The sequence below is a fragment of the Tenrec ecaudatus genome, chromosome 5, assembly GCF_050624435.1.
Source record: "Tenrec ecaudatus isolate mTenEca1 chromosome 5, mTenEca1.hap1, whole genome shotgun sequence".
NCBI lineage: Eukaryota > Metazoa > Chordata > Mammalia > Afrosoricida > Tenrecidae > Tenrec > Tenrec ecaudatus.
Genome location: NC_134534.1, coordinates 73,033,945 through 73,051,425, shown reverse-complemented (window position 1 = coordinate 73,051,425; position 17,481 = coordinate 73,033,945). Strand labels below are relative to the sequence as shown.

General features: G+C 38.7%; 1 protein-coding gene across 5 annotated transcripts in view; it reads left to right on the top strand.

Annotated features, from left to right (window-relative positions):
* Positions 1–17,481, top strand: part of TRIM55 (tripartite motif containing 55) — a 107,537-nt gene that overhangs the window by 15,793 nt on the left and 74,263 nt on the right. For 3 of the 5 annotated variants that reach the window (XM_075549624.1, XM_075549623.1, XM_075549619.1), the window contains exons 2-4: positions 4,778–4,818; positions 8,791–8,978; positions 9,531–9,703. In XM_075549624.1, coding sequence (XP_075405739.1) covers positions 4,778–4,818; positions 8,791–8,978; positions 9,531–9,703 — 402 coding nt within the window. Of the gene's footprint in view, positions 1–4,777; positions 4,819–8,544; positions 8,979–9,530; positions 9,704–17,481 lie in introns of all 5 variants that reach the window. The other 2 variants (XM_075549621.1, XM_075549622.1) reach the window with 2 other exon arrangements.

Here is a 17,481-nt window from a genome sequence, read left to right as displayed (position 1 = left end):
ATCAGTTTATTGAAACATCTCAATGGTATTCCTACAATTCCTGGAGTTTGTTTTCACCAATGAATACTGTATGGTTTAAAATCAGGGAAGGTGTGTGCCAGGGTTGCATCCTCTCATCTTATTCAACGTTTGCAGAGCAGCTTGGACTTTGTCTTTGAATACTATCAGTTCATGATCACATGCTACCTCCTGAAATGGTTGCATGTTGGCCGTTTCCTTTTGGTATGTGACTCTGTATTTCTCTCATCATCTTTTGATGCTTCCTGCCTCATTCAATATCTTCCCCCATACAATCCTTCAGTGTGTCAACTTGATGCTTGAATTTTTTCTTCTGTTCTTTTAGCTTGAGAAATGCCAAGTGTGTACTTCCCTTTTGGTTTCCTAGCTCCAGGTATTTGCAAATTTCATATTTTCCCCTTTGTCTTCTTAAGTTGCACTCTAAAACCTTTTGTTCAGTTCTCTTTACTTGGTCATTTCCTCCCTTTTCTTTAGCTAGTCAACATTCAAGAGCAAGTTTTCAACGCTACTGATGATCATTTTGTTATTTTCTTTCTTTCCTGTGTGTTAATGACCTTTTATTATCTCCATGTGTCATGTTATCCTATAACTCAGCTAGCATTGATTATTAATGTAATGTGTCATATCTGTTTTTGATATAGTCTCTAAACTCAGGTTTTAGAGATTTTAATTTTGGTTATTTTGGGCATGTTTTAATTTTCTTTAGCTTCAAGTTGAATTTGCATATGATCAATTAATGATACGTTCCTGAGTTGAACCCTGGCCTTGTTCTGACTCATGATATTTAGCTTCTCCATCATTTTTTCTACAATTTAATCAGTATGATTTGTGCACATGCCATCTGAAAGGGTTCATGTGTATATTTCCTGTTTATATTGCTTGAAAAAGGTCTTTGAAACAAATGTCCTTGATGTAGCAAAATTCTGTCTCACAATCTCTGGCATCAGTTCACTATCCAAGGTCATTTTTTTGGTAGCAGCTGGTCCTTACCCCTCCCCAGTTTTCACATTCAAATCAACAGTGGTTAGCAGTGCATTTCATTTGCATGTTTGATTAATTGTAGACTCTAGAAGTTGGTAAAATGTTTATTTTTCTTTGGCATTAATGTTTGTTTGATGCACAAATTTGAATAAAAGTCATATTGACGGGCTTTCCTTGTAAGTATATCGATACTCTCCTAGCACTGACAGGGAAGATTTTGAAATGTTCTTTTGGATGATGAATGTGATTCAATGTGATTCAATTCCTTGTCAACATGTCATCTGGCAGAGTAGACCATAGACCATATTACTGTCTGAATCAACATGGCCAATACCAGTCCATTTAAACTAGATTAATGCCTATAGGATATTAAGCTTTATCTTTTGAAAGCTTCCAGTCTTTCTAGATTCATACTTCACACCTTCCATTTTCTGGTTCTTAAAGGATATCTGTAACTGTTTCTTCTAGTTTTGAGTTATGCGACATCAGTAAATCAAGATCCTGAAAGCTTTGCCCTGTCCATGTCTTTAAGGTGACTCTTCATTGAGGAGGCAACGCTCCCAAGTCGTATTTCTGCCGGCACCGCATCAGACTGTCCACTGCTATCCATAAGGATTTTACTGGTTTTGTTTGTTTTTAAGAATTGCTTATCCGGTCCCTTTTCCCAGTGTGCTTTAGTCTGGAAGCTCAACTGAAATCTGTCCACAATGAGTGAACCTGCTGGTACTGGAAATATTGGTGATATAGCTTCTCCCATCACAGCAACCTGCAAGCCACAACAGTGTAACAAATTGGTAGAAGTGTGGCTGTGTGGGACCATAAATGGGATTTAGCTTGCAAGTAGCACATTGCAAATGGATTGCAGAGGGCAAGAATCAATTCAGAGATGCCTGTTAGGAGGCAGGTGTGGCGGTGGGAGAGGGGATTTTGTGTAATGAGACTGGACTCAGAGAGGGTCTGTAAGTCAAAGTCAGATAAGGAGTTCAGTCACTGAGAACAAATGCTGGGCTGAAGTATTTGCTACTTGCGATGATCACTGTTTATTTCTGACATGTGAATAACAGGTGGCCCAAAAATGCTCCGAGGAAAGTATAATATGTGGGTTTTCCAACAGAAACCTTTATAATGAAGTGGAATTTATAAATAGATTTGGAGAAAGTGTAATTATCAAGTTGAAAAAACCCACGTTCAGCCAGAAGTCTAAACTATCTAATGAAAGAAATAACACGGTGCTGACTTCTGTTAAGTGATTTTTTTTCAAGTACAATAATTTCACTCTCTCTTCAAAATTTTGTGGTAAAATTCACATGATATAAATTTCCAATTATAACCATTTTTAACCGTGGCGTTAAGAATATCTACAAGGTTGTGCAATCCTCAAGGCTTTCTACTCACAAAAGTTTTCTGTCCTGTCAAACAATAACTCCTTATTTTTCTCCCAGGACCCAGTAATCACGATTCCATTCGAAGTGTATGCCACATTTTTTAATTACCCATTTGTCTGTTGATGGAAACTTGAGCTGTTTCGGCCTTTTGACTGATATTATTAATGTTGCTCTGAGCATTGGTACACAAGTTATTTTGAGTATAATCCTAGTAGTGGAATTTCTGGCTTATATGGTAATTTTATGTTTAACTTTTTAAGAAACTGCCAAACTATTTTTAAGAGAGGCTACACCCATCTTGCTGCTCATCTAAAATGCACAAAGATTCCAGTGTCTCCATATCTTTACCAACATTTGTTGTTATGCAGTTTTATGGTCACAGCCATCCCAGTGGGTATGAAATAGACTTGCATTCCTGACTGACTAATAATTTTGAGCATTGTTTCATGTTCTTATTGGCCATTTGAGGAGTTTTGGTAGCATCATGGAATAAGCATTAAGCTGCTAATCAGACATATGCAATCTGAACCCACCAGCCATTCTGTAGAGGAAAGATGAGGTAATTTGCTTCCATAAGATGTACAGCCACGGAAACCCTAGGGAGCAATTCCACTTTGTCCCATAAGGTCATGATGGATTAAAATCTACTTGATGGCAGAGGGTTATCACTCAACAACTGACAGAAAAATAAAATAATTAAAATTTAGTAAGGGGCTTACATAGACATTTTTCTAAAGAAGACATGTATTTTTTATATAGTGATCATTAATTATATACTTATATGCATGCATATAATAAACTCCCTGGTACAGAGTTGATTTTGACTCAGGAGGAACCTGTAAGACAGAGGAGAACTGTTCCTTAGGGTGTCTGAGGCTGTAAATCTTTATAGAAGCAGACCGCCTCGTCTTTCTCCCTTAGAGAGGCTGGTAGTTTTGAACCATCTACCTTGTTACCACTTCTTGGCCTATTGGCAAAGATCAAGTGAACCTCCTTCCTTGAAACTAGCAGGCCAGTGCTTAATGCATTGTGTCACCAGCATTGCTTGTTGAGTTCTGCTTCTTTATAAAGTCTAAGTGATAAATCCTTATCAGATATGTTATTTATAAATATTTGCTGCCACTCTGTATGCTGCCTTTTTTTTTTTCACTTTCTTGATAATGGACTTGGGTGCACAAATCTAAACTCTAATTAAGTTCATTTTCTTTTATTGCTTATGCTTTCATTTTCCTATCTAAGAATCGATTGTCAAATCCAAACTCAAGAGGTTTACCCTGCTGTGTGTTCTTTGAAGAGTTTTATTGTCTTAGTTCTTATATTTAGGTCAGTGATCATTTTGCGTTAATTTTTTGTATACAATGTGAAGTAGAGGTCCAACTTCATTCTTTTACATGTAGAAATCCAATTCTCATAGCACCTTTCATTGAAGATACCTTCTCATTTGAATGGGTTTATTTATTATTCTTGTCAAAAATCAATAGACCATAGATGTATGCTTGATTTTTTTTCCAATTGGACTTTCAATTCTGTTACATTTGTCTTTCTGTGTATCACTGTTACCAATACCACACTGTTTTGAATAGCTGTAGTTTTATAGAAAGTTTTGAAATCAGGAAAAGTAAATCCTCCAAATTCATTCGTCCTTTTCAAGATTTTTTGGCTATCCCAGTTCCCTTAACTACCATATAAATTTACATGGTATTCTGTCTTTCCTACCTAAGTCTCCTTCCCTAAATCAGATCTGAATACCATCTCCCTCCTCAGTCTACGAGAAGAATCTGTTTACTTCCCATCTGGGATAGGGTGTAGAAGGGAATCAGACTTTATAAACACAATGTAGGGCTCTTCTTCCCAGGTGGAACGGAAGAAAGGTCTTGATGGTATTTATTCCACTCCACTCCCCCATCAACACCCCCACTCATCCACATTGACACCCCCTCCGTCAGTCACCTGACTTCTCCACATGAGTTTAGTCTAGTGAAACAAAGGTAATTTCTTTAAAAAAGGAAGCTAATTATTTTTTAAAAACCACTTAATTTGCTACACTGTTTTTCTTCTCACAGGAGAAGATTTTTAAGGACAGGGAGGATGAGTTTTAGAAAAATTCGTGTTAATTTTTCCTCCAGTGTTTAATAAAATTCCCCATTAATGCTATATTGGGTGCACTTTATGTGGTTGGGATTTTTTTTATTATGGATTCAATCTCTTTATCTGTCATAAATCTGTTGGGATTTTCTGTCTTTTCTTGAGTCCGTTTAGGTAATTTGTGTTTCTAAAAATGTTTGATTTTTACCTAAATGATATAATTTATTGATAATTGTTCATATTATTCTCTTAAAGTCCTGAGTTCTGTAAGGTTGGTAACAATGTCTCATTCTTATTTCTCGTTTCAGTTGTGTCTTCTCTCCTTTTTCCTTTGGCAATCTAGATAAAGGTATGTCAATCTTATTGAGCATTCCAAAGAGAAGGCTTGTGGTTTCATCAAGTCTATTGTATTTCTCTATTTCATTTATCTCCACTCCTCTATTTCAATTATTTCCACTCTGTAGGGGTGAGGCCATGGGTTCTACAGTCAAAAGATGTGTCTCTGAATTTGCCTCACAACTTATTACCCATCTGACCTAACTTTGATGAGCTACCCGTGGGTCACTGGTGATAAAAATTGAAGAAGCTATTATACAAAGGAACTTTGGTGGTGCAGTGAGTTAGGCATTGGGCTGCTAACCACAAGGTTTGTGGTTTGAACCCACAATCCCACTCCATAAGAGAAGGCTGTTGCAGTCTGCTACCATCAAAGCGACAGTCTCAGAAATCCTATGGAACAGTTCTCTGCCCTACAGTATCAGTTTGAGTCAGAATGGGCTCGGCAGCAATGGAATCCAGAAGTAACTGGTACACATTTACTTTAGTTGTGCTCATGTTTTTATTTAAGAATTCTTTTTTCTCTCTTCTGAGATGAACATCTTGAGTTCTACATTTCACACCTGTGCTCTGGCCTCTACATCCTGGCTCTATTTGGTCTAGCAGCTAGAGGTAAAAGCGGTCAGATGTACTTTCATTTCTGTTGCTCGTTAACGCCAAGCCTACCGTTGGATAGTCAGATTTTCATGGACTCATATTTTTTTTCTCTGATTTACCTTTGAGATTGGTCAACTGTTGGAGGAAGTGAGGGCAGGAGTAGTAATTTTGCTGTAGTTTTCAATGTGTCTACACATATTCCTGCCCTAGTCAGTGGGACTTAGGAATGAGGATGTTTGGGGTTCCCAATTTAGGTTGCTCCCTGTGTGATCACCTCTGATTGGGTCTACCTCACCTGAGTGAGAGTGTATGCTGGTGGGATCGCTGGAGAAGGGTGAGAATTATGTACCACTCTTACACAGGATACCTTCAGGAGACTCAGCTGTTTTTAAGTCCACTCCAAAGTCCTGGGACCTTGAAGGCTCATTAAACTTTGAATTCTGATAGAGCTTCAGACTTTGCCCAATATTCCAGACCCTGTGAATGATTTGGGTGGACAATTTCTTTTTCATCCCTCTCGAAAGCAGAGTGCTACTTCCATGCCCCAGTCCTAACATACGCTAACACAACCTGCCCGATGGATTTCTGGTCTCTGAGAGTAGGGAGGAGCACGCCTTGGAGAAGAGACGAGGAAGGGAAGGAAGGTGGGAGTTATCGGTAAACTCAGCTCTTATTCCTTACGGGAGATTCATCTGGCCATTCTTCTTGGTTTCTTGCATTGATTGCAGGGACAGGTCTAGGAACAAGTGAAAGGCAGCGAATAGGAATGAACAGATAGCACAAGAGAGGAGAGGGTAGTTATAAATTGTACATCAGATATTTGAATTGTGGGTTCTCAGGGTCAAAAGCAATACTTTTATAGAGTTGTTTTGTCCCCCTGAAAGTATACTTCTATTTATAAACCCACTCACTTATAGGTGAAGTCATTTTCTCAAGACCACTAAGAAGGTAGGGATAGAGTCAGGATAGAGGCCTGTCTCCTGACTCACTGTGTAGTCTGGTCACTGCGTCATCTATGGTTGCTCAGACTCAAGGCATGTGAGTCATCACTTCAGATTCCACTTTTATAGCAGTCTCAGAATCTATTTCCTCCTGTCCTTTCCCAGGGCCACTGTGCTAGGCCAGAGCTTCATGACTTCTCATCTGGAGTGTTGACAACTATTTCCCATCTGGTCTCTAGCCAAGTCCACCCTCTCTAATTTCCCAACCACCCCTGCTAGAAACATTCCAGTGAAAAACTTTAAATGATGTTCTGTTGCCTAATTTATTAAGTGTTAAAAACGCTCTCGCCTAGCATTCACGGTCTGCCAAGACAGCAGCAGCATCCCCTGACTCCAGCCCAAACCAACATGTGTTTGAACATTCCCCAACTTCCTCAGACTCCACAGAAGTCTTAGCTTCTGTGCCTTCTCTTGGAAAACTTTAGCTAAGCTCCACATAACTGTCTGTTCATTGCTGAAAGTCTCTCAGTGGATCAGGCCAAATGCCACCCAAGCACGCAGCCCTCTTGACCCCCACGCTGGGATTCTATAGCTCTCGGTCGCATTTTGCTTTGTATGATGGTTCTGTAAATCTGTGTCTTAGCTCTACTATAGTAGACCAAGTTCTTTGAGGACTGTAACCTATGTTGTGTTCATCTTTTAACACCTAGAGTTTATCACATAGTATATGTTCAATGAATATTATTTAAAAGAATGAATTCCTATTATAAGACCAGGCTGCCCTACAATGTATGTTTTTAGTTTGGATTTTTCTTCAGATGGTAAACCCTTTTTACACTAAAAACTTTCCTTTTTTCTAGAAAATATCATTGTACTTAGACCTCCATAGTCCTTGTAATGATAAACACAATCAAATGCCTTGGCTAGGTGAACTGAATTAGCTCAGTTTTAAAACAAGAATAGGAATTTCCTGTTTCCTTCTTCACTATAGTTGCTAAATAGAATTTGGAAGGAATAACAGAGTATTCTAAAGTTTCTGAAATGTCCGTGAATTCATATAACTTACCAGTTAATGCTGCTTATTACATATTCACAGCATAAAGACCACACATAACTGGTTACATTGAACTACCCTTTGTGGTAATTAAGTGTACACCAGGGATATGTTAATAAATTGTATTTATGGGTGTCTTTTTATTTTATGTCTGATTTAAAATTTTAAAATCAAATAGAAATCACCCCATATTGTGACAAATTCTAAATTTCATTTTTATGATCCAATGGCACATAAAATAGCAGAGGTGACCAGGGGGGTTATTATTTTTTAAAATATATGTGAAAGAAGAGACAAATCCAAAGAAATATAGATACTCATATTTCACCAGCAGATGAAACCTAGGGATTGAAGCAAGATTTCCCTTCAGTTAGTAATGACCCTGATACCAGTTTCACGCTGTATAACAAAATGGAAGAGTGAGTCTGCTTCACGTTCCAGTTCCTCATTCATTGCTGTAAACTACACATTCTAAAGACTGTCAGGTTGTCTCTGTGTTTCTTTGGCATGTGAAGGGCAGGTCACGAGGGGTACAGGTAGCGGAAGGCTAGAGAAGAGGGGAGAGCTATGTGGAAATGACAAGTTATACGAGAGTTTTATTTTGCAACTTAAAAAATAATAATTGGACTATCCATTGATATGGGATCCAACACCTCTTGGTACACCTTTATAGTGAAGGAATTTGAAATCAGCTTTTAAATCAGTTGTTGTTGTGTTGTCCCCCAGACCACAATCCTAGCAATAATGAAATACTTAACTGTAGACAAGATGTTTTGTATTTGTATTTTGTTTTTGTTTTTTCAGACAATTCCCTTTGTAAAACCACGATAATGATTTGTAATCCAATCTTTGTTTTCTCCAAAGGAAGTATTATTGTGTAACATTGGCTGACCCTCTTCCTAAACTCACAGTACAGAAATGGCAGTCATGGTACTGTCAGACTCTTGGGCTGCCTTCGGCCCTTTCTGGAGAAACCCATCAGCAAGTTCTTATTGAGTGCTCAGCCAGGCTGTGGCTCAGTTACCAGGCATGCACATTTGCATTTGTTGTTGACAACTGTCAGCTTCGACCTCCCCCTCCTTATAACCCCTGTCTAAAAGGGGTTTGTAATCCCCCTTCCCACCCACTCTCTTCTCTCCTGGGGCAGGAATGTTGACTCCTGTTCTCCGTCACCTGTCAGAATCTGTCTTCCTGTCACTGGCTTATATGGACAAGACAGCCACCACCACGTGACCCCTGACAGCTAAAAACAGCTCAGGCACCCACTCTGAACTGGGACCTGAAACAATGTCTGCCACTGAACGAAACGCTAAGGATACTTGATCACACAATCCTTGGAGTTGTTTCCAGGGAACCCTTGCAGAAACTCATCCGGATCGCCCTTTCCCTGCAGCACACCGTAACGGCCAGGAGATGAGCGCTTCTCTGAATTACAAGTCTTTTTCCAAAGAGCAGCAGACCATGGATAACTTGGAGAAGCAACTCATCTGCCCCATCTGCTTAGAGATGTTCACAAAACCTGTGGTCATTCTCCCCTGTCAGCATAACCTGTGCAGGAAATGCGCCAGTGATATTTTCCAGGTAGGTTTGTTTGGAAACCTAGAGAGTGGTAAAGATGGGCTTCTCTCAGAATCAAATGCTTATAATCGAGATAAACCCCTTTAGAAAGCTTTAAAGGGATGCATTTGTTTTCAACAAAAGGCCATGTTTTCAAGTGATTGGCTTTTGTGTTTTGCTCTCAGCCTCCTCCTTATGCCCAATTCTAGTTTTATTTCAATACTAAGAATCATTTGTTGTTTTTTTTAAATTGAACTACCAAATCTAGTTCAAAAATGTGAACAAATTGCTATCCAAAACATTAATGTTGAAATTTCTGGATGATATCTATGGTTAAGACACTTTGGATGGAAGAGCATCTTAGGAAAAATATATATATTACATCATAGTTTCCTATGAATAAACGTTGGCCTTGTATTTTAGAACCCGTGGCTGGTAAGGTCCTAAGAAATTATTTTATGTCTGAGATTAAATTCGAAACTGATGTTGTTTGTAGTGATAGGTGGTGAGACAAAGGTCTCAGAAAAGCTTCCTTTGGTTCTACTCAACCCCTCATTTCTTGTCTGGCAAGAACAGGCCTCTAACCCATACCTGCCCACCAGAGGAGGTACCACCGTGGCATCGGGGGGCCGGTTCCGCTGCCCATCCTGCAGACACGAGGTGGTGTTGGACAGACATGGGGTATATGGACTTCAGCGGAATCTGCTGGTGGAAAATATCATCGACATCTACAAGCAGGAGTCCACAAGGTAACACTCTGGGATGTGACGCATCGCCTTAAACGTGGATTTGTTTGAGTGACTCGCTGAATACTTGCTTACCAGTCACAGGCTCGTTACTATATAAGAACATGTTTTTCCCAGGGGAAACAAGAGAGGGAGATAAGTAGCTCAGGGAGGAGAAAAGAGTACCCGTGTTGGGAGCTTCTATCAGCTTGAGAATGACACTAATCCATTCTTCCCTCATACTTGGCTGTAAAGCCTTGGGCTGCATACAGATTGTGCACTTGTCCTTCACAGGTCCTTAACAGATACGGTCATAAATAGCAGGAAACCGCTAGTAAAAAACTTCACAGAGCAGGAATAGCAGTGGCACCTTCCAAGGTAGCCTGTTCCTGTTTCAGACAATCTTATCTTAACAGTTATCAGAAGAGAGCAATAAGAACAAGCTTCCTAACCTAGTTGGTCCTCCTGGGCTCCCTCGGAAGTGGCAAAGCAAGAAATGCAGTCCTGGCCTGTAAGGGAGCCAGGTTTAGAGGCATCGTGAAAAGGTAAAGAGGTGGAACTCAAATTGTTATCTCCAGTTCATTTCTCCTTCCCTGTGTGCCATGTCCTTGTTGATTGAGTGACTTAATAGATCTACCCAGCCACTGGAAAAAAAGAAAGAGAAGAAAGCTGCTTATTCATCAAACCTTGCCTATAGAGTTTATTTCCTAGAGACAACACTGTGAGAGTTTATTCTTAGAAGGCATGTAGAAGGCGTGGCATGAAGAACCCTTTCAATTGTACATAGGTCAGTCAAGTCCACAAAACTTGGTAGTAATATTGAGACCATATTGTAATGGCCTTGGTAGTGATTCATATTAGGGGAAATCTATTTGTCGTTGTGGAACATCTGCTGGGCTCTGAGAACCTGTACTTTGAGAGAAAATCAGTTTATATGGCTAACACACAATTAGCTGTAACACCCATACTTATTAAGGGTATTACTTCCTGCTTAAAATTCAAAACTAAATTAGGTAGTACCAAAATATGGGATGGATAAGGGATGAGGAAAAATGCTGATGACATATTTCAGGAATAAAAGGTCTTCTGCGTCCCTTAACTTCTAAAGTTTCCTGGAAAGGAAAGCAGTGTTGTTGGACAGATCCGAGCTCACTGAGTATCATTACGTAGCATTACACATGCACACTCTGCATCTTAAGAAAATGAGCCAAGCATTTAATAACCAACCGAGGCTTATGGGGGTTTATACACTAACTAGGAGCCCGATGGCATAGTGGATTTGATGTTGAGTTGTTGACTGCAAGTGGGTGGTTCGAACCCACCAACTGCTCCACAGGAGAAAGATGAGGCTTTCTGCTCTGGTAATGATTTACAGCCATGGAAACCCACAGTGTAGTTCTCCCCTTTCCTATGTGGTCTCTATGAGTCAGAAGTAGCTCAAGGGAGTGGACCCACGTGGTGGTTGCTTTGGAGATAGTAACTGTTTCAGTACCAACTGCAGTGCCTGGCACATAAAAGGCATTGTATAGGCGCCAGTCAACTAAGCAACCCAGCAAATAATCTTACATGTCCATTGCAATGATTTTCTGTTTCGCTCTTTCCCACAGTGGGAGCTTGACATCTGTGAAAAAAATAGCGGTAATTGTTAGGCAATTCCAAGAAGAGGAGACAATAAAACTTGTAGCATTAGTAAGACAACAAACCACATCCTTATCTTAACCATAACTCTGCATGGTGCATCTGCTAGAAATAGTACCCAAATTGCATAAAAGCAATGAACTAACTTTCTATCAATGGAACCCACAGCTGAATGGACTAATGGTGTTTTTGTGATTATCAAATTCTTCTTAGGCTGTTGCTTCTTGAACTTGAGATTTGCCTTTGGGACATTTTTACTTAGTAACCAAACCACAAATTCCCCAGAGGTCCTGAACACATGTCTGGGCATAAACTCAGTTGTCCCCTGAGGGCTGGCAGCTTTGCCACATCACAGTCATGAGCCTGCAGGGTACATTAGACGTCCCTAGAATAACCTTGAGTTTACAGAGTGAGATGAGACCAGCTGTGGTCGCAGTCAGTGGGGGTGTGATTGAAGGAGAAGGTGGTCAATAACAGACTAGTCCCCAGCCCTGGACAACACTGCGAGTAGTTGTTCAACAGAAAGGCTAGAAATTGTAGGACTTGACCTCAGTACCCAGAATTCTCTATGAGGGGAAACACCTATACTTTGTATGTTTGAGAGCGGTGGAGAAGGCACGAATCTTGCATCAATACTAATAATGAACATAATAATAATAAAATTCAGTTAAAATATTGAAATTTAAATTTGCTCACTATTTGGTATACAGCATGTGTTACATATGAATCATGTGCAACTCTTTAATTTGCACATGAAGTTATGATTACTATTACCCTGCTAAATGTTTTCATTTTTCTAATATTTAATTTAGTATTTATAGCTGTTATGGGCAGTAGATGGCTTTATTATGAATTTAAGAGAATTGATCAATAAAAGGTTGGTAGATAGTGTGATTATTGTTATAGGTTTGCCTATTGATATGTTATTTGGTTTGATTATTGGCACAAAGTATGGATTAGTGTTATTGGTATTAAATTATTTGAACATTAAGCATGAATGAATGTTGTATGATTTAACTATGAAATAAAAAAATAAATGGTGGATGATTTAATATGGAGTAAATAAATGAATGATATGTACCTTCAAGCATAGCTATTCTAAATTAAAATACCAATTTAATTTATACTTTTCTATTACTTAAGATAAAAAGCTTGGTTGTTAAAGTTTAAATGTTAATTTAATTTACCCTTTTTATCATCTATATTTTAAAAATGTTTTATTATCAAGACAAAATAGATGTAAAAATTCTTAATGTCTTAAATTGACAAGTTAACTTGTTCTTTTATAACACCATTTATAATAGTATAATTAATAGAATTGTATCATGGTAAATTATTCTTACTTTTTTAACAGTTATTTATAACAAATATGTTGCAATTAAATCAGTTACATCATTAGATCACACTGAATGAATTAAAGGTCATAAGGCTTGATCAAAGTTTCTTTAGAATAAGAAAACTTGAAAAGTAGAATGTTTCTACAATAAGAGAAAAATAGAATGATTTGGTAAGGAGAAATACTTCTTATAAACTAATAAATGAAAATAAGATATATTTTAATAGAAAAGGACAATGTGAGCTACTTTCACTATTAATTTAAGTATTCTTATATACATTTGGAAAAATGATAATATGATAGTAACCCACCATTAATATTCACAGGTTTAAAAATTTTTAAATTATTTCCACTTATAACATTCCTATTTAAGAACTTATTTTAAATTATACTAAATTTGTGAGGAGCCATACCTGAACTAGTCATGAAAGCTATTGAAATGTTTATTGGTTCATGAATATATAGATTAACAGGGACACATTAATAGAGGCACATTGGATGGTAAGACTTCATCTTACATACTTTGGACATGTTATCAGGAGAGACCAGTCCCTGGGGAAGGACATCATGTTTGCTAGAGTAGAGGGGCAGCGAAAAGTGGAAGGTCCTTGAGAGGCATCGACATATGGGCTTAAGCATAGCAACAATTGAGGACTCACTCAATTGTGAGCACGGCACCGGACCAACGGGGCAGTGTGTTGCACTATTGTGCATGGGGTCACTATGGGGTGGAACCGACTCAACAGAACCTAACCACAACATAGGCACATTCTAGAACTATTTTCAATTGTCTGATGATTGTATTAGTCTGGGTCCTTTAGAGAAACAAATCCACAGAAATTCATGTAAAAGAGAGAGTTTTATATAAAGGGTAAGTGTACATCAAGAAAACATCCCAACACAGTGCTGCCCAAGCCACAAGTCCGACATTAACCCATTAACCTATATGTCCAACACCAATCCAGAAAGCCCTCCTCCTCTCACAATGGTGCCGACTGCAGGAGGAAAGCAGAGTCAGTGAACGTGTCAGCATCTCAGCGCTGGCAGGGGTCTCCACACGGCTGCTATGCACCCAGGGCTGCATTGGGGCAGGTCCATGTGGCTTCTCCTTTGGGATGTCTTGCAGGAAGTGAGCCCTGCAAGCTGAAGCAGGGAACTGGCTAAGGCAGTGGCACCTTGGTCCGACTATCACAAAGCAAGATACCTGAGGCTCACCGAGCCATTTATCCCTCTGCCCTTCAATTAACCCCACATGTATTTATTGGCCAGGTTGGCACAATAAACTAACTCAATTCAGTATTGTCATGTGATTTATTCTTTCAAATAAGATTTAAACTATTAATGTTTTATCAAAATAATTCATAGAAGTCATTTAAAATATGCAAATAAAATGTGTACAAGCCTATTAGCAGTGTTTCCCCTCCTTACTCGCTCTTCACTCCAATTCTCACTGTCCAGTCAATCACTTTTAAGTCTTTTTAACTTTAAAAAAAAATATCACCAGTGACATGATTATGTTGCTAGTATGTTCCTATTTCTTGATATTTCCATTTTAGACATCTGATCTGAACCCCTAACACTGAACCCTCGTGTGGCTAGGGCTACCTTTTACCCTCTGCTTAGAAATTCTATTCCCTCTGCTGGGAGTTGAATTCCTTATTTTGTGCAATGCCTTCCTCTTTGTTGCTTTAAAAACCAAACTCCTTGCCATTGAGTCCTTTCTGACTCATAGCAACTTTTTACAAGGGTGTAAAGGAACCCTAGGAACCTCAGTGACGTGATGGGTTATGCTCACTGCAAGGTCAGCAGTTCAAAACCACTCATGGTTCTGCCTGAGAAAGAGGATGCTTTCTAGCTCTGCAAAGAGGTACAGTCTCAGAAACCCACAAATGCAGTTTTACTCCCTTGTTTATATGGAGAGAGCAAACACCTCAACTGTGCAAAAGTCTTGTTTTCAGCCTTGACCACACGCTTGCCTTTAAAGTATCTGAGCCCTCCAGTTCTAGGCCTTTCCAAACCTCTGCAGTCAAATCTGTTTGCTTCTCTTGGCCTGAAATCCCCATGGTTGACAGTTCAAAACCACCAGCAGCTTGATAGGAGAAAGATTAGCCTTTCTATCCCCATAAACATTTAGTCTTGGAAACCCACAGTGGGTCTCTATGAGTCAGCATTGACTTGAAGGCAGTGAGGCTTCTGGTTTTGTGTTCCTTCTCCTACAGGCACGTAGGGGAGCCAAGATGAAACCCTGTGTCACGTTCCCACATTTGGGTGACAGCGCTCATCTCCTGCCAGTTGCTCATTCTTCATACATAAAGGTTTATCCCTTTGGGTTTCCTGAATTTAACTTTAGTGAGATTTAACACATGAAAAATGCATGTGTTTATTCTGTCATATCTAATCCAATGTTCCTTGGTTCCATTTCTAGAGATGGTGAAACTGAGACTGAAAGTGTTTCAGCGATTTGCCTAAGGCTACTCAACTACCATGTGCTGAATCTGAGCTGAATTGAACTTTTTTTTTTTTTTAAGCAAAAGGGAAGAAATTTATTGGAGCCATATGGGAAACCCTAGAGGGGCCCAGCATACCCTACTGTGGCATGCCCAGGCAAAGGGTCATACCATTCACTGTACCCCCATATGCCAGCCCCAAAGTCCCAGGAATGGCTGGGGGTGGTGACGGAATTAAACTTTAAGACCAATATGACCTGATCAATTTGATAAATTTTTGACATGCTTTACCCTATCAGAAACCCACCCTCAGGAAATTCGAGGGTTGTCCTGACAGCCTCAGTAGCAGGCCGCTGCCACTTTGATTCTGGCTTGTACGGCCTGGTGAGAAACTTGTCAATATTTAGCACTGAGCCCTGACGCTACAACTGTGAGCTTGGCCTCCCTCATCTCATCTTTACTTTGCATGCATAGTATTGCCCCAATTCTGTTAGATGTTTTAAGTTGTCTTAAGGTTTTAATTATACATCCAGTTGTTTGTGTCAAGCTTCTGAGCCTGTGTTGCCAGCCTAATAAAACACATGGGAAGTAGTTTTCAGTGAACATTTTATTATGGGGGGTGGGGGACGGACCAATTACATCATAAACACATTCATTTAATTAAAATATAATTTTTGAAAGCTGAAAATCCATGTAATTACATTACTGGATTATAGCCTCATTTCAAATAGTTGATCTCTTTCAGGAGATTTAGGTAGGTCAATCAGCATATTTTATACCTTTCTCTGAATTCTAGGCTATAGTTACATGAAACAACATCTCAAGATCAATGTTTTTCAAACAGCTATTTATTACATTGCAAATCAGCAACTATTTACATACATGGATGGGTATATGAGGGGCCTTCAAAAACTTGGTAGGAAATTTTTATTACCTTGTAATTATATTAAATTTTAATTAAAATTAAGGTAATTATATTAAAATACATATAAATATAATGTAATTCTATATATCTGAAACAAATGTCACAAATCCTTATTTATCTTTTCTATGTGTAATATAACTCACAGAGTAGTATTTGCTCTTCTATTTTGAGTTTTAATATTGTTGGTCATGACCCCTTAACTTAATTTCATGACCCATAATAATTTACAGCCTGCGGGTTTTAAAAATTAAATGTAGACAAAAAAAATCTAGCCCTCCCCAAAATCTCGTTGTAAATAACCATATGTTTGGGAATATGCAAAAATCTTTGACTTTAACTTTTTCAAATACTCCTGAGAAATCTGAGTATTGCCAGTTTCAATCTTGAATTAAAATATGTAAGTATTAAAATTCCAGAGCTTTGCATAACCGGGCTATCCGCAGGCCTCCCATGATTTTCTACAGAGAGCCCAAAGCACTAGAATCAGGGCTTTGAAACAATTCATTCCAGCTGGACCTCCTGCTGAGACTTTCCATCTTAAAGCTGGATATACTGAATCAGAAGCTGCATTTTAATCGATTCTGTATTTGTAAGCCTCACCTGGGGCTCTAAAAGAATGCTGAGGATGTTGCTCAAATGTTGATTCTGATTCAATATATCTGCTATGCAAATTCTCAGCAGGAGGCCAAATGGAAATGAACTCTGAGTATAATTAAGCATATTTTTGATCTTGAATTTAACTTTCAAAATCATTAGGTAGATATACAGATCATCATTCACCACCTAGAAGTGACTATGCAGCGAACAGGCTAGCCTTGAGTAGCAATGTCTTGTCACTCCATCTCTCAGACTTTTATATGCTTCGTTGTTGGTTACTTTCTTCACTGGCAAAAGCAAACCTAGTATTCAATCATTGTTTGCCTAACTGTGAACAAATCCCTGTTGGGGTTGGTGTTGATCTGCTAGGAAGTCAGATTTGTGGATTAGCTCTGAGATCCAAATTTGTCCCTGTTGTGAGGTTTGTAACAGTTTCATCATTGTTTTCAGATTGCATAATCTTCTGTTGAATGTATATGCCACGGTTTATTTGTCCATTCTCCCACTGTTGGACATCTTGGTTGTTTTCATCTTTCTGCTTTTAGGACAGCACTGCTGTAAACATGGGTGTACATAGATCTCTTTGTGTTTTGTTCTCTATTTCTTTGAGCTATCTACCTCGTAGAGATCTTCTAGAGCGTACTGTATTTTTATTTACATTTGTTTAAGGAAGTGCCATACTCTTTTCTATAATGTTTGTAAGTCAGCGTTGTATGAAGATTCCATTCTCTCCACATCCTCTCTAGCACTTTTTTATTTTATTATTATTTAATTTTGTTACCAGTGCCAGTGTGAAGTCAGATTGCAGTGAATTGCCTGTCAATTCATGTCCTCTATTTTTAATCGGATGATTCATACT